The sequence below is a fragment of the Stenella coeruleoalba genome (assembly GCF_951394435.1).
Source record: "Stenella coeruleoalba genome assembly, chromosome: 2".
Taxonomy (NCBI): domain Eukaryota; kingdom Metazoa; phylum Chordata; class Mammalia; order Artiodactyla; family Delphinidae; genus Stenella; species Stenella coeruleoalba.
This window is the reverse complement of record NC_137147.1, coordinates 105,854,359-105,871,462: the sequence shown is the minus strand read 5'-3', so window position 1 is coordinate 105,871,462 and position 17,104 is coordinate 105,854,359. Positions and strand designations below refer to the sequence as shown.

General features: G+C 49.5%; 1 protein-coding gene and 1 long non-coding RNA gene across 2 annotated transcripts in view; one reads left to right on the top strand and one right to left on the bottom strand.

The window, feature by feature from the left end:
- Window positions 1-10,001, bottom strand: part of FAH (fumarylacetoacetate hydrolase) — a 36,651-nt gene extending 26,650 nt beyond the window's left edge. The window contains exons 1-5 of the mRNA XM_079915147.1: window positions 9,804-10,001; window positions 5,380-5,490; window positions 3,939-4,060; window positions 3,401-3,450; window positions 2,950-3,040 (exon numbers count right to left, since the gene is read on the bottom strand). Of these exons, the coding sequence (XP_079771273.1) occupies window positions 2,950-3,040; window positions 3,401-3,450; window positions 3,939-4,060; window positions 5,380-5,490; window positions 9,804-9,884 (455 nt within the window). The 5' untranslated portion in view covers window positions 9,885-10,001. The remainder of the gene's footprint in view (window positions 1-2,949; window positions 3,041-3,400; window positions 3,451-3,938; window positions 4,061-5,379; window positions 5,491-9,803) is intronic.
- A 277-nt stretch (window positions 10,002-10,278) lies between these two features.
- LOC307183114 lies at window positions 10,279-13,237 on the top strand. The gene is made up of 3 exons (XR_013827362.1): window positions 10,279-10,478; window positions 11,169-11,265; window positions 12,887-13,237. It is a non-coding gene; the product is annotated as an uncharacterized lncRNA (long non-coding RNA).
- Window positions 13,238-17,104: the final 3,867 nt, after the last annotated feature.

The following is a 17,104-nucleotide window of genomic DNA, read 5'->3' as shown; positions in this document are numbered from 1 at the left end:
AGGTCCTGGGACGTCCCTCATGGTCCAGTGGTTAAGACTCCATGCTTCCAATGCAGGGGGAGTGGGTTTGATACCTGGTCGGGGAACTAAGCTCCCATAAGTCATGAGGCACGGCCCATAAAACAAAAAAGATATTCAGGTCCTATTCCCTGGAACCTACAGATGTTACTTTCTATAGCAAAGGAGACTTGCAGATGTGATTAAGTCAATAATCTTGAGATGGTAGAGATTATGCTGAATCATCCAGGTGGTCCTTAAACGTAATCATAAGGGTCCTTACAAAGGGGAGGCAAGAAGGTCAAAGAAGGAATTAGGACAATTGCAGATGGAACTGAGACAGGATGGGACCTGGGACCCTTTGCTGCAGTGCCGCAATCCTTGCACATGGACACACCTCTCCATGAGCAACAAAATACTAAGAAACTGTATGGGACTAAAGATAAATGCGTGCATGTGCATACACAGTTGGGGCAAATTCTGGACCCAAAAGATACAAAGAGACCGAAAAAATCCCAACTGCCACTTTTGAAGAGCCTGGGGCAAAAACAGGGTGTCGGGAGCAAAAGCAGGGGGCTGCGCATGCCCCCTGCACACACCACCACCTACGGGGTGGGCAAAACACCTAAGCCACCCCCCTGGCCTGACCCCTGGACACACCCCGACCCTCACCCCATATAAGGAACAAGCTTGCCCCCCCTTGGGGAGTGAGCAATCAAGGGAACCTGTTGTTTGTTCTCGCTCCCCCACGGCTGCAGCAGGGGCACAATAAAGCCTTGCCTGAATTTCTTGTCTGGCCTCTAGTCAATTTCTATTGCTTGGGGAAGGCCAAGAACCCTGGTGGGTAACAGAACCAAGAGGGTGGAGTTATCTGAGGCAGGGGTCCCAAGCCAAGGAACGTGGGCAGCCTCTGGAAGCTGAAAAAGACAAGGAAATGGATTCTTCCCCTAGAGCCTCCCAGAGGAACCAGCCTTGCCGACACCTTATCTTTGGCCTAGTGAAGCTGATTTCAAACTTCTGACTTCCAGAACTGTGAGAGAATATATCTGTGTTGCTTTAAGCTACCGAGTTTGTGGTAATTGGTTATAGCCACCACAAGAAACTAATACAGTATGAATGTACATATATTTTTCTTTGTCTTTTTATAAAAATGAGAACTCACTTTACACAATACCTTCACTTCATATATCATGAAAGTGGGGCTTCCCTGGTGGCGCAGTGGTTAAGAATCCACCTGCCAATGCAGGGGACATGGGTTTCAGCCCTGGTCCGGGAAGATCCCACAAGCAGCAGAGCAACTAAGCCCACGAGCTACAACTACTGAGCCTGTGCTCTAGAGACCGCGAGCCACAACTACTGAGCCTGTGCTCTAGAGCCCGCATGCCACAACTACTGAAGCCTGCGTGCCTAGAGCCCGTGCTCTGCAACAAGAGAAGCCACTGCAGTGAGAAGCCTGTGCACCGCAACGAAGAGTAGCCCCCGCTCTCCGCAACTAGAGAAAGCCCGCGCGCAGCAACAAAGACCCAACGCAGCCAAAAATAAATAAATAAATAAAATCTATTTTAAAAAATATATATGTATATCATGCACATGACTTTTGATCCTAAATCTTTCTTTCGACAGCTACAAAACATTTCATATTGTGAAAAGACCATGATTTTTCAACTAGTCCTCCACCAATAACCATTCAGATTGCTTCCAGCTTTGGGTCCTTAGAAAGATGCTGGTAAACATCTTTGCCCTTGAATTCAAACATTATTTCTGTAGGATAGATGCATGAAAGTAAGACTGTGTGTCCAATGGTATGCACACTTGAAATTTTTACTTTATGTACTTTATGTATTTTCTGTTTCGGTTAATCACAACAAGCATATATTACCTTTATAATAAAGGATATATGCATAAAGTAAAAAAGGCACAGCCGCCAACTACTTTGCATCAAACATTGAGAGAGAAAGCCCGTTTGCTCTTACCCTGCAGAAGGAAACGGGCTGGGACTCCCCCACTTGGCCTGGACCATGCCCAGGGCCAGAGTCGTGACTCACTGGCCTCCTGCAGTCCTAGATGCACCCTGGCCTTGTTCTGCAACCTTGGCCTGGTTGCTTAACTTCTCTGGGTCGTAACCCACTCTCTTCCCCCTTCTTCCTCTTGGTTCTGACAGACGCAGCCCCTTCTGGCACAGCGTATCTGAAACACCCACTAAAAGAGGGGAAAGTCTCTGTCCACCCCAGTAACTGTGTGTGGCCCAGGGCACTCGGCCTGGGGCGTGTGCCTGCCACTGTGCTCTGAATAACCGTCACATCTAGAGGACAACACACAGCAAAGGGCAAGGATCTTGGCTCTGCGTTCTAGGCTCTGGCAATGGCCTTGACTTGGGTGTTAGGAGACAGCCTTTGGCCCTGTTTGTCCTCAGGCAAGTTGCTCCTTCTCTAAGTCTGTTTCCCTTCCTGTGAAATGGGGGTGTCAGTCATAGCCTTGGCGACCCCAAAGAACCCCTATGAGGATCAAATAAATAAATGCAGCCCCCGTTTCGAGCTGATCACTTTTTGAGAAAACACAGCACTGGGCACACTTGAGGATTCTCATTCTTCGGAAGAGTCTAAGTATGGAGAATGCTGGCATGGAAGACTTGCCAATAGAACCGTAATTCACAGCTTACAAACAAAAGGATCCGGAAGGATGTTAGTGAGTCAGGATCTAATTCCAACCCGTGTTCTCTAGATCAAAGAGCTCAAGGGAAGTCCCCATGATCCCATAGCAGGTCCAGGGCTGAAGGGGGAGGAGGACCAGAGTCTGAGGCCACTGTTTCCAGAAGTGGTGACATCATGGTCATTGTTAGCTTTCCTCCCGGGTTTCCTTAACCTGAGAGGACTTGGCAGCTCCTGGGACAACACGCTGCCGGGCACGTAAAGACAGACTTGGAACTTAGCCACACACTGGTCCAGAACATACCAATTGGGCATCAACGGGTTCTCTGTGCCCCTGAACATGACTCCGACATTGGTGGCGTGGTGCCGAGAGGAATAGAAGTCCGTGTAGTCGCCTGCGGGGGAAAGGTCGGGAGATGCCGTCAGTGACCTGGATTCCGCAGGTCGGAGAAGGGCCAGTTCCCAGGCAGGGTCGGAGCGGGAGAACAAGGAGGGGTGGGCGGAAGGGGCCAGGAGAGCACGCCAGACATGCAACACAAATTCGCCTCACTAAAAATTCGTTTTGAGAACTCCCAGTTGAGAAACGAAAAAGAAACAAGGAGCCCAGACTTCCTGAAACAGACAATGGAATTTGCAAAAGAGTGGCAGACCCCCCTCCCACCCGCGGGCTCCGCTCGCCAGGCCTTTGCTCCAGCTGTGCCTGCCCCGAGCAGCCGGCTGCTCCGTGTGCATCCTGGTAAAGGGACTGGACTCACCTATGGTGGCCGGAAGATGCATTGTGGCAGAAGCCTGGGAGGTGAATGCACTGAAACACAGAACAAGGGGCTTCAAGGTCGAGCTTTGGTCATTCACAGGCTCAGCCTAGATCATGGCCCAAGTCCTGCTCACAATCTCCAGCGAGCACTTCCAGACTGGCCTGGGGCCACCCCAGGATGGGCATCCACCCACTAAAGACAAGTTGCCTCTCCCCCGCTTCTAGGTTCCACTCTAGACAATGGGCTATATTACCCCTTGTTTGGAAACCAGACAAGGACACAAATGATGCTGAAGAGGAATGGCTGAGTGAGCAAGGGAGTGGGCCGGTGGGCCAGGCATGGCCTGGACACCCCAGTCCAGGCAGAGAGGGAATCCCAGGCGGCCCAGAGCCCTCTCACCAAAATGCAGCCCAGGTCCGGGCTGGATGAAGCCAAGGCAGCCAACCCGTGACTCAGAACGTCCCTGACGACCACACCGTCCTCTTCCGACAAGCCAGGTCCCCTCCTCCCCACCCACCACGGTCCACGGGCTCCTCACCGCTTCCGAAGCTCTGTGTCATCTCTGAGCCTGGCCTGGCTGGCGGACAGCAGGTTCTGCAACAATCCTCTTGCCTCCTTCCAGGCAGCCTGACCCAGGCCCATGAAGCTGTTGAGAGCTGGCTAGGACCAAGATGCACAGGAAGAAAGAAGATCACACGTGGGAAAGCCCCTTGTGCTACCCCTCCTACTGACAGGAGAGAGCCTGGCCAGCTTTCTGGGTCCCCTGTCACTTATCCCAGTTCATTCCAACTCTCAGGACTTTGGTTCTCAGTTCTGTCATCTGTTCATCGAGCTGGGGAGCTGTGTCATCTTTCCTGATGGGGCTTCATCCCCTCATGGACTTGCAATTGGCAAAGCCTGGGAGCTCCTATCTGGGACAGCTGCCTGGTTAAGCTTGGCCCCCGTGTGCAGTGAAGATGGCCGCGTTCCTCCAGTGGGGGCCTCCGGTCTGCAGGGGTACTGCAGTCTACACCAATCCCCTTCACATAAGTTAAGAAGAGGTTTCTGAGCCAGTGAAGTGTAGCAGAAAAAGCACTTGTGGATTCTCAAGGCCAGAGTTCCAACCCCAGCTCCAGTCCTTGCAGCCATGTGACCTGGGAGAATCGTGTCCCGTTTCAGATTAGACCCTCATCCATCTAATGAGGATTCCATTCCTACGCCAGAGGGTCGTCATGAGAATTGAACAAGAGATGTGTGTAAAACTCCTGACACATAGGAGGTCCTCAATATATATCATCTTCCTTCCGTGGAACGGGAGGGAGGATGCACACCAAAGCACTGGACTGTTTACAGGGAAGTAAATTCACGTCCATCACTCGTGTACGTATCCTTCAGGCTGACTCCTAAAGTGGTGGCAACACAGAGGGCACTTGGGGCAAGCTGTCCATTCTTCCCAGGCTGGAATCAAACCTGGAGGGCAGGGCCCATGGCTCCCTCCCTCGGAGGGCCCAGCACCGGCCTGGAACAAGCAGAGACTCAACCAGCTTAAAATGAGGAAATGAACCAGTTATTGGAGAGCATCATCTCAGAGACAACTGGGGAGGGCCTAGGACTGCGGAGGAACTGACACTCTTTTTTCCGGACGCGCAGGCTCAGCGGCCATGGATCACGGGCCCAGCTGCTCCGTGGCATGTGGGATCGTCCCGGACCGGGGCACGAACCCGCGTCCCCTGCATCGGCAGGCGGACCCTCAACCACTGCGCCACTAGGGAAGCCCGGGACTGACACTCTTCTCACCCAGGAACCCACCCTGCGCTGTCCCAAGGCTACCTCCTGCCAGCCTGTCTGTCTCACAGCCACCCCCCAACCTTACCCGAGTAAAACCTCTGAGCCCTCAAGGCACTACCTCTCTCAGAAACGGAAGGCAAAGGGCATTTTCTTAGTGGCATTTGCAACAAAGGCCACTGAGATCCAGGACAAGCCATGTCACAATGTCCTACCTGATCAAAGACATCCTGGTGTTGGGAGAGGACAGGCCCAGTGAAGAGGTGCTTAATGACACTGAGGTCTAGGATCTGGTCACCAATCGCCACGCCGATCCTTGGTCTTGGCTGGGAGGAAGGTGGCATGGTCAGCACTGGGCAAAGCCTCAGCTGGGCTTGGCTCACTTACCCAGCAAGTCTGTCTGTTTACGAGCCCCTGGCTCTTGTCTTTACATGGCCCTCTGTGGAGAGGGACTGAGGAACTGGATCCTTAGCACCGTACCCCAGCTCCCTTTGCCTCTCAGAGGGCTGAAATTGACCCTGTGATCTCTGTCCGGGAAGAACCTGGTGCCATGTCTGCCTCTAGGACAAGAAGGGAAAAGAATCTGTGTTTCCTCAATGGAAAATAAATCAAACACCCCTTGGAGTGGGTAAGTTGAAAGAGGCCTAGTCCAAGCCCCTCATCCAGGCAAAGTCCCCAGCAAAGCTCCTCAGGTGTTGCTTAAATGCCTCTGATGATGAAAAGCTCACCACCTCACCGGGCAACTGGATTATTTCTCAGGTTTAACCTAGGCCTTCCCTTGGGGGCAATTCCTCTGCACGGCAGAGCGTGTCCCAGGCACAGTGCTGAGGGCCAGGGGCTTGGACTAATGAGCTCTGTTATGGCTCAAACAGAGCAGAGCTCGGGTCACCGGGGAGCATGAAACCAGACTGCTCAGAGCAGGCAGGAAAAGTTCCTTTCTGCACCATCCAATCCCAGCTTCAGCCCTGAGTGTGATAACGTCGCAAATATTTGGCAAAGCCTGACCTTTGTCCACATGGCCCTGAAATTTGCTCATCAACAAGGAACTTGAGAGCACGTCTGCAGACTCGACCTCCTAAAGCTCTGTCCTGAGCTGAGCTTCCAGCTCTCCTGAACCACCAGCTTTGCCTTTTCAGTTCCAGGGAGTTTAGAGGTGGGGCTACTGGCTGGCCTTATCTCCAGTGGCTGCTCATTTCAGGGGGCTGAGAGAAGATGGCTATCCCTCCGTGCACAGGGGTAGACCGGAGCCACACCCTCACCTGGCCCTGAGGCCCCGGGCAGACCCTGCCCATGAGGAAGCTGCCTGGAGAGGCCGGTCCTCATTCCCAGCTCCCTGGGCCTCATCTCCCTGGGCAATGAGCTGGGCCACCTGGACCCCAGCGGCTGCCCACTTAAGGGATATGCAGGCAGACTCCTGGGCCACTTCTCTGACCCTGGCCCCCACACCAAGCTGCAGGAAGGAGCCGAGGCCACTGAGCAACATCAGAGACCTAATCACAAGAGTGGCTGCCTGCCTCTTCGGCTGCAAGCAATGGCGAGAAGCTGCCCTTGTGTTCCAAACCCTGGCAATTGTGAAACCACATGTTGAATCTTCTAGACCTAGACGTGAGGACCTGAGACAGTGAGTCCCTCTACTTTAACTGTTGGGAGTTATTTTCTTCAGTGTTAGACTCCCGATCCCTGGGGTCCTGCCTACTCTGTCATTCACCATCTTATCATTTTGGACAAGTCCTTGGTCCTCTGAGGGCCTCAGGTTCCCATGTATAACCTGAGGGAGACAAATTAGTAAGAGATATCCTAAGTCTAACTTTAAGAGAATGCGTGTGCATTGCCTCCGCTTTATAACATTTGGTCATATCCGACAGCATGTTGTCCAAAGGAGATCTTTACCCACCTCCCAGCTTGACAGAGGGAAAAGCATGGGGTTTGGGAGCTCACAGCTGTGGGGTGCAACCCCAAATCTGCCTCTTACTGGCTGTGAGACCTGGAGCAGGACTCTTAGCCTCTCTGAGCCTCAGTTTCCTCATCTATAAAATGGGGACAGTAGCACAACAGCAAGTTTGTAGTGAGAATTCAATTAATTAACATCTGTAAATCTCTTATCACCAGACCAGACACAGGGCAGACATTCACTCAGACAAAACAATTTATGGAGCATCTCCTTCAGCCCAGCAGTACACGAAGGCTGCAGAAGCACTGACGATCGAGGAGAGACATGGTTCCCACCCTCCAGAAGCAAAAGGAAGCACACGGTGAGGTGACAGACGATAACTGTGGCTGGAGTTCAGTGAGGGTGCTTAGGGGACAGCTCTCTCTGAGGAGGTGACATTTAAGCTGGGCCCAGAAGAGTGAGAAATCAGGCATACACAGAGTAGGAAAAAAAGAGTATTCCAGATAGAAAGAGCAATACGTGTGAAGGTCCTGAGGCAGGAAACTGCTCTTAGAAAGTTCCAGAAACTGGGACTTCCGTGGTGGTCCAGCAGTTAAGACTCTGCGCCTCCAATGCAGGGGGCCTGGGTTCGATCCCTGGTTGAGGAACTAGATTCCACACGCTGCGACTAAGAGTTTGCTGCAAACTAAAAGATCCCCAGTGCTGCAACTAAGACCCAGCGCAGCCAAAGTAAATAAATAAATATTTAAAAAAAAAAAAAAAAAAAGAATGTTTCAGAAACTGAAAGGCAGCCAGTGTGGCTAGAGAGAGCAGAGGGTCTGGAGGCAGAGGCAGGGCCGGAACCATGGGGACTTGAGCACCTTGGCTGTCAGCTCCAGATTACTGCAGCGTCTGTTTCTCAGAAGCCACGGTCCCTGTCTTCACAGAGAGAGCCAGGGTCTGCTCTACTAGTCCATGAGCAACCCACGATGGAGGGAGGGTGTCCCGTGTGCCTTTGATCCCCAACTCCCAGCCCAGAATCTGGCCCAGGGTTGAAGTTCATAAGCATTCACTGAATAAAAGAATGACTAAAATGAAAGCCGGATTAATTCACTATTGTTCCACCCAAATTATGCACGGCTGGCCACTGGCATGGAGGAGAGGGAGGCTGTGCGTGGGCGACTAGGTCAGCCTGGAGAGGCAGCCACCACCTTTGGAATGTCCAGTGCCTGCAGCCATAGCTTCAGACACAGCCTGTTCCACTTGAAGGCCCTCAGCCTTCTGCAATGCCCAGGGGGCCCACTCCCAACCCCCAGCACTCCTTTCAGAGGGCAGTGAACCTCCCTAGTGGCTGTCCTTGCACATTCTAATGTGGAACAGCTGGGGCATGGAGTCTGAAAGCCACTAGCCATACCCTAAGGGGCATTCATTCCAGAATCTTCTGGGAGAGCAAGTCAGAGCACCCCCCCCCCCAAAGGCTTCTGCCTAATGGATTTGTGGAGTAAAGGTTGAGGACACACAGCTGAGGACAAAGTGTCAGAGGAGTGCAGGGGAGGGCTCGCCAGCAGAGTGCACTTGGCTAACGCAGGTTAAGGTTTAACATGCCTCTTATTTGTATTTGCAGCCCTCCAGGGGACTGAGTGTTACCTTTTTGCATCCTTGCAACAACTGGCCAGGCCAGGCAGTTGTGAAACCACATGTTGAATCTTCTAGACCTAGGCATTTTTTGCCATGGGGGCAGGGAACCCAGTTTCCAGGAAGGGGCTAACTGACAGGAACTCCATTTAGCAAACAGTTCCCGAACACTTGGGCACAAGCAGATTCTGGGCTTCTATGAATCAGGAGTTTACCTTTAAAGTTGGGAGCAGAAAGCTAAGCCCAAAATACCATGAATAAATCCAGGGGAATCTGCTTTCCCCACACAGGGACCTTCTTATATATTTGTTGATAAACCCCCAGTTTTCAAAGATTTCTTTCTGCCAATCAGACTACACTTACTAAGTGAAATTTCATTTCTCTGCCCAAAAGGGCTTCTTCTGATCAGCAAGGGAATGCCAGGGAGCCCAGGGAGCTGAAAGAAGGCCAGCTGGAAGTAAAGAAACGTAACCTCTTAGATCCCAGGCCTCTACTGCCAGCAAAGGCGCTCATCCCTCCGAGCTACTGAAAATACCGGGTCAGTTAATATTTCCCGAGTTCTAGGGTTAGAGGCTAACCTGGGAGAAAACAACCGGTTACAACGTGGTGCCTTGGGGGGAGACAACAAAGCCAAATGACTTCGGAGTAGGCAGTATGATTGTGTTTCAACTCCTCTGTAATAATAAGAGAACTTGCTCTGCCTACCCGAAAGGGGGACTCATATGTACCGTTTCATTTTGCGTTTAATTCTCACACAAACCTGCAGAAACTGAGGCTGAGAATTTCAATAACTTGCACATCTAGAAAGTTACCAGGAGGGATCTGAACCCACAAGTACTCTCCATGATCGGCCCCTCCAAAGAAAAAAGGCCCTTGCCTCCACCCCACCTCCCATCGCACTCCCCAGGGAGGAGAATGCGAGGCACCGCTCGTTAGGCCCCAAATGACACCGGCGGTCTTCGCGAGAGGCGTCTAGCAGGGAAACGACGGGCCCGATGTCCTGCTCCGTCGGGTGCTGGCGGAGGTGGCAGGGCTGGGCTGAGGCCAGGGGCGGAGCAGGAAGGTGGCGTGGGGGTCCCGGGCGGAGGGGAAGCCCTCCCTCCCCGCGCCCGGAAGCCGAACACTGCAGCTCACGTTGCCTTTGGTGGAGAAGACGCCGTAGGGCAGGTTGTGGATGGGGAAGTCGGAATCCTCGGCCACTGGGACGAAAGACATGCTGGTGGCACGGAGCAGGGTGGCGGGCTGCGAGCTGCGCGCGACCAGCAAGACTGGATTCGCAGAGGTGGTCAGGCAGGGTCGCGCCCCCTGCGGGCTCCGCCCCTTCAGGCCCGTCCCTCCAGAGCTCACGCTGTGACACGGTAGGACCCTGCCCGCCCCCTCCTAGGGCTCCGCCCCTCCTGGAGCCCCCGCCCACCAAGAGACCGCCCCTCCACTAGGCCTGTGCCTCAGCAAACTCCACCCCTGCACAATCCCTCCTCTCCCTGTCACTCCAGCTTCGCAAGCTCCACCCCCGCACGGTCCTTCCGGGCTCTCCCACTACAGTTTTGACCCTTCGCAAGCAGCCCCGCCTCCTCTTTGAAGGTCCTCGTCCCGGAGTCCACCTCCCGGGAGACCTCGGTCCAGCTGCCAGGCCCAGGGGCCCTGGTTCTACCGAGAGCGATCCCCAGCTTGGCGTTTAAGGCTCTGCCCCTGGTGACTTCAGCCTCGTTTTCCCCCGGCTGCGTGGCCCGCTCTTCTGCTCAACAGAAGTCTTGTTGGGTTTCCGGGACACAGCAGACCCTTTGACGCCAGACGCTGCCTCTGGGGCTGGTACAATGCTTCCAGTCTCGTCCTTTCTGCCTTCATAAACCATGCTAATCTGTCAGCTATGGCATTTCCACTTTATCGGGGAAAGGAACAGTCGTGCCTGTTTTGTGGCTTACATTAATGAGATTAATATTCTAGAAAATATAACTCACCTGTTTATTTCATATTCTAGTGTTAAAATGACACTGACAAGATGTTTGACCTTGGACAAGTTACTTAACCCCTTTCTGCCTCAGCTTTCTTCTCTGTATGACATTGATGATCATGGTTTCTACTCCACAGAGTTGATAGGAGAATTGAATTAATTATGGAGCATTTGTGCCTGGCATAAAGAAACTATTTGTGTGTAAAGATTGAAAGGGGAGACTGAGAAAAAAAATACAGAGAGAAAAGAAAGAGAGGGAAAGGGAGTGAGGGAGAAAAAAATGAAGGAAGGGAGGGAGAGAAGAAGAACAAATTTACACCTTAATCCTCTTTGCAATGCTGGTGACTAACAGCAAAAAGGAGGAAGATTTGAGATCCACCTCTGACAGCACCAAAAGTGTTTAGCTTTAGGCAAGTTAAACTCTCCAATCATCCGTTTCCTCATCTGTAAAACAGACATAATAACAATACCTACTCCAGGATTTCTGTGATGGTCAAATAATGCCTGGCACAGAGTTAGTTATCAATTAACTACTTTTTTACCCCCAGGGACATCCAACCAGAAAGGTAGCCATTTCTTTGTGTCTGGGTTTTGCTTTTCTTTTTGAAGAAGACAATCAAAAAAGGAGAGAACACAGCTATAAAGGTAAAGTGGTCAGCACTGTCTGAAAATACATTTATAATAGAAATGCAATTTCTTAGAAACCTAACAAAATTATTTCTTTAAGTGGGTTAAAATTAAAGTATAGGCTGCACAATACTCATCAATACACAAACCAGTATTTGCAACACTGACTTTTGATTAATTTGCTTGGGAATTCTTGCGACAGTAGAGTCCAAAGTTAAAGAATTAATGGATACACAAGCAGAGCTGTCTGAAAATAAATTTGAAAACCAATTTAAGCCAAAATCCTAGAAATTATTTTTAAAGGTGGCAGAATCATCCTAAGGTTTGTAAACATAACAGTTTCCCTTCAAAAACATTTCATAATGAATAATAATGATAGATGGAAAGACCTAAAAGTAAATAAGAAGTTGCACCTCCTTTGCCTGCAATGTCTTGCCCATATCTCCTCTCATCCACTATCCTGCTCCCTAAATCAGGTTCAGTCATCTTCATTCTTCAAACACATTTGTCAACAGCCAGTCCCAAGTCTCCCAGCTGTTCCTCCCTGTCTTCCTTCCTCTGTCCTCAACTCTAAAACAACGCTGCCTTTTCAACAAGATCAGCAGTAAAGTGTGTACCAAAGAGCTTGTAGTTAGAATCAAGTATTAAAACTGTGGGTGACTGGGACTTCCCTGATGGCGCAGTGGTTAAGAATCCACCTGCCAATGCAGGGGACATGGGTTTGAGCCCTGGTCTGGGAAGATCCCACATGCCTAGGAGCAACTAAGCCTGTGCACCACAACTACTGAGCCCGTGTGCTGCAACTACTGAGCCCATGTGCTGTAACTACTAAAGCCCAAGCGCCTAGAGCAGGTGCTCTGCAACGAGAAGCCACCGCAATGATAAGCCAGTGCACCACAACAAAGACCCAATGCAGCCAAAAAGTTAATAAAAAATTTTTTTAATTAAAAAAAGAATACATACACACAACTCTGCAGAGTTAGGGAGGCTGCCCTGCAGTTTGGCTTGGAGAGAGGAGAGGCTGGGTTGGTGGCATCATGTGAGATAAGAGGGCCTGAAACCAGAAGGCCTGAGATGAGGGGGTATTACAAGTAGGGCTGGCTGCTGAACCTCCTCCCTAGGTCCAGATGGTTGGAGCTGACCAGTGGTCACCCTGCAAGGGGCTCCCTCTTGCTCAACCTGTTCTCGGCTCTCATCTCCTGCCCCGAGTGTCTGTGCCAAGGGTAGACCTCAGTTTTGGTTAAGTCTGCCCTGGCGGGGGGGGTGGGGTGGGGGGATGAAGGGCAGTCTCTGGCAGTGGTAGATGTTCTGACTCATTCTGGCAGGTTCCAGAAAGGGGAAAAGAAACAGGACAAGGTCCCAACTCTTGTTCTGTGGCCTTATTATAATAAGAAGCCTTCTGAAATGGAGCAGGACGCTATGGTCTATGCCCCCCATGTCCTCCACCTGCCTTTTGTCTGTGGAAAAACTTTAGCCAAAGGATAAGTTTAATCAGAGAAGTGAGAAAATGCAGAAGCAAAGAAAAGCAAACAGGACTAAACAATAATAGTTCAGTCAGTAAGCAAAGTCAAGGACCTTTAGTTTCCCCTCAAGGGCTACAGATAATATTCTGAGCCATATCCTGTGATCTGTCTTGTAGGTACGGAAACCCGCACCAGGTGGAAGAAGTTAACCACATGATGACCAGACTGTAGCCATGACATAAGCTACCACAATGCAGAGAACTGGCCTCAAAGAAATAGAAACCAACCCTGGAACTGAAGATTAACTCTAGCTAAAACAATCAAGATGACGCTGATCAGACCACCAATGACCAAGTTCAAGATGACTGTCGGAGCTGACTGTGCTGTTTCTGCATGTAGCCCCCCGCCTCCGTCTGTAAAAGCTCTTGCCCCCGATTGTCAGTGGGGGGAGTCAGCCTTCGGACAGGAGTCCACCCTCCTCCCCGCCCCTCCGTTGCCAGCATCCAAAATAAAGCAAACTTTCCTTTCCACCAACCTTGCCTCTTTATTGGCTTTTGAGCAGCGAGCAGCCGGACCCCACTTTTGGTTACTCTTCCAGGCAGCACCTAATACCTACAGAATTCTAGTGACTCTTTAGCTGCAGGGCAATAAACTATTTACTTGTTCTGTACTGGCCCTGCCCCTCCCCTTAGAGACAGGAACTGTCTTTCTTATTCTTTGTGTAGCTTTGTCAACGCCCAGCAAAACACCTAGCACAGAATAGGTACTCCATAAATACTTAAGTAAATAATAAGAAACTACTGACTAAAGGCAATGAATCAATAACCAGTGAGCCTCCTCCCCTGCCCCCCACCCCATCCAGGCCCTGGGCATACTGCACAGCAGCTTCCTTATTTTCTGAGCATGGGCTGTGTGAGCAATGGGCCAGGAGCTTCCCCTGAATACTCACAAGCTAATGAAAGCCTAGATGATAAAAACCATGTAAAGAGAAAACTTTTGGGGGGAAGGGTGTAGGGCTGATGTGTGTATGGGAAGGGGTGTGGGCATGAGATAGTTGAAGGGGGAGGAAGATTTCCTAGTTTTAAAATAGACTTGCCAACCCACTAATTATATATAGTGCCTGAAGACACCAAAGCTGTTCTCTATTTGGAAAAAAACATTTGAAGTAACTTGCAAATACACTATATTTTTTCTTTCTCCTCTTTTGGGAGGGAGTGTGTTGAGCATGTACATTACAACAATTATAAAAAAGAGTTTTAAGGAAAAAATATTGCCTGTAATCCCACCATCCTACAGTTTTCACATTTTCATGTTATTTGCTCGTTCCATTTGTTATGCACATGATTTTTCCATCTTTGTGAACTTTACAGAGAGGCAATTTTTCAGTCTTTCCTTACATTTTTCTCCTGAACATTTTTCCTTGTGGTCAAATAGGTTTCATTATTATCATTTTCATCACCTGAAGAAATTGCAATGTTCGGGATTGTAATAATAATGGAGCCATGAGATCTGCATGCACAAAATGTTTTCCTTTTCCTACACTTTTGCCGGAGGGTAAATTCCTGGGTCGAAGGGTATGGGTGCTTTCAGGACCGGAAGTGAGTTTTGGCACCTCCATCACGAAGGGCTGGTTTGAGCCTCTGTAGCACCAAATTCAGTACCTCCCTCGGATGCTAAAATGTAGCACCCAAGAGGCTCCAACAGCTGCACTGCTGGCCTCGTTCACACAAGCATGCCCCTGACTCCCTTACAAGAGAACTGGAAAGGGCTTTCTGAATCCAGTGCGCAGATGTCTTGCAAGGGCTCCGAGAGGCTGGCAACTGCCATCCAGATAAGCAGGAAGTGGACTCTGCCTGCACTGGGAGAAGGAGGGTGGCCTTTTTGGGCAACCCTAAGGAATCCATCCATTCCCTTCTCCCCACCCTACAAATTTCACTTGCACTTGAATTACTTGAGTCCAGTTGCAAGGTCCTCTAAAGGTTGAACTCCTTGGAGAGAACAGAATGTCACTCATGTTTGCACATGATACACAGCCCTCTGATGCTAAAGTGTATGGTATACATGCCAAACACATGGTGTCCCCTCTAAAACGTTCACAATAAGCATTTCTGAGCCTGAGCCTTAAGGAGAGAAGATATTTGCTTCATTGAAGAGCTCGGTCTCTATCATAGCTCCCTTTTTGTTTGTTTGTTTTGTTTTTTCCTCTTTTTCTTGATAATTCTGAAGTAGACCCAAATGAACCAGCTCAATCAGGGCTGGGTTTTTTGCAAGACAAATTTTCTTCTTCCTGCCCTCTTTTATTCTGTCTTTAGTCTGCTTTTATTGTTTCCATGTTTTGATGGAATACTACCTCAAAGCCATATTGGATTTAAGCAGGATCTGAAAGACCCATAAATAAGCAGCATGTTAAGTAGAGAGAATATCAGTGACAACTGACTGGATAATAATGTGTACCATACAAGGAGCTTTCGTTTATTGTTATCAAAGCACATGCAACTTTTCAGATCCTCCTTCTCTGTGATTTCAACAAGATACTTATAACTTTGTTTTGCTTTTTTGTATGAATACTTATCGAAGAGTTTTCCCATCCAAATTTTTCCTTTTCCCATCTGAATTTTCAGGGTCTTTTTGAGCTTTAGCTGTGGGTCACATCCTGTACCCAAAAATGCAGAGAAATTTCAACATTTAACATGTACTCTGTATCCAACCTGTTTGGCATAGTTGCAGAGACAATTCTCAGTGCCTCTCTCCCCAAACACTGCTTTCCTGTCAACAACAACTGCCCACTGAAATATGTCTCTCATAAACATCTCTGCTCCTTCCTTTCTAAGAAAACCCAGAAATACAGCACTAAGTTTAGACCGGCTTCTCTCTTACCTAAGGTTTTCAGATCAAAAGCTCTACTCCTGGGCTTCCCTGGTGGTGCAGTGGTTGAGAGTCCGCCTGCCGATGCACGGGACACGGGTTCATGCCCCGGTCCGGGAAGATCCCACATGCCGCGGAGTGGCTGGGCCCGTGAGCCATGGCCGCTGAGCCTGCGCGTCCAGAGCCTGTGTTCCACAACAGGAGAGACCACAGCAGTGAGAGGCCCGCATACCGCAAAAAGAATAAGTTAAAAAAATTTAAATTAAAAAAAAATTTAATAAATTTATTTAATTATTTTTGGATGCCTTGGGTCTTACTGCGCGCAGCCTTTCTCTAGTTGCCGTGAGCGGGGGCTACTCTTCGTTGCGGTGTGCAGTCTTCTCATTGCGGTGACTTCTCTTGTGGAGCATGGGCTCTAGGCGCGCGGGCTTCTGTAGTCGTGGCTCATGGGCTCTACAGTGCAGGCTCAGTAGCTGTGGCGCACGGGCTTAGTTGCTCCGCAGCATGTAGGATCTTCCCGGACCAGGGCTCGAACCCATGTCCCCTGTACTGGCAGACAGATTCTTAACCAATGCACCACCAGGGAAGTCCCTTAAATTTAAAAAGCCACGTATAAACTAGTGGTTACTCTACTAGACAGTACACCTATAGACTCTGCTGTATGTAGTGGTGTCCCATGGCCCTGAAATTTAACGTGACTTTTTTCTTTTTTAAGGTGAAAGGTGTGCTATGCTACCTAAAAGTAGACCAAACCAGAAAGCCAGAAGAAGCAGTCCCAGGCATCCTCTGCAGGGGTCTCTACAGAGTTGTCTGAACCTACCAACAGAGGACAGCCACTTTCCTTGTCTTTTTAACTAATAGACTTTATTTTTTACAGCAGTGTCAGGTTCACAGAAAAATTAAGCAGAAAGTACAAAGAGTTCTCATATACACCCCTGCCCTGACACAGTTTCCTCTATTATTAACATCTTGGATTTGTATGGTACATTTGTCATCATTGATAAACAAGTATTGATACAATATTATTAACTGAAGTCCAAGGTCTACCTTAGGGTTTTTTTTGGCTGTGCCTCGTGGCTTGTGGGATCTGACTTCCCCAATCAAGGTCGATCCTGGGCCCCTGGCTGTGAAAGCACCCAGTCCTAACCACTGGACCACCAGGGAATTCCCAGGGTTCTGCTTTTTGTGTTGTACAGTTCTGCGTTTGGACAAATGCATCCTGTTATGTATACACCATTACAGTGTCACGTAGACTGTTTCACTGCCTTAAAATTCCCTGTGCTTCACCTATTTATTCCTTCCTTCCTCTACCTAAACCCATAGCCACCACTCTTTAATGTCTCTATAGTTTTGCGTTTTCCAGAATGTCATATAGTAGCAAGCCTTTTCAGACAGCTTATTTCACTGAGCAATATATTTAAAGTTCCTCCATGTTATTTTGTGCCTTGACGGCCCATTTCTTTTTATTGCTGAATACGGTTCCATTATATAGATATACCACAGTTTACTGGTACATCTGAAGGACATCT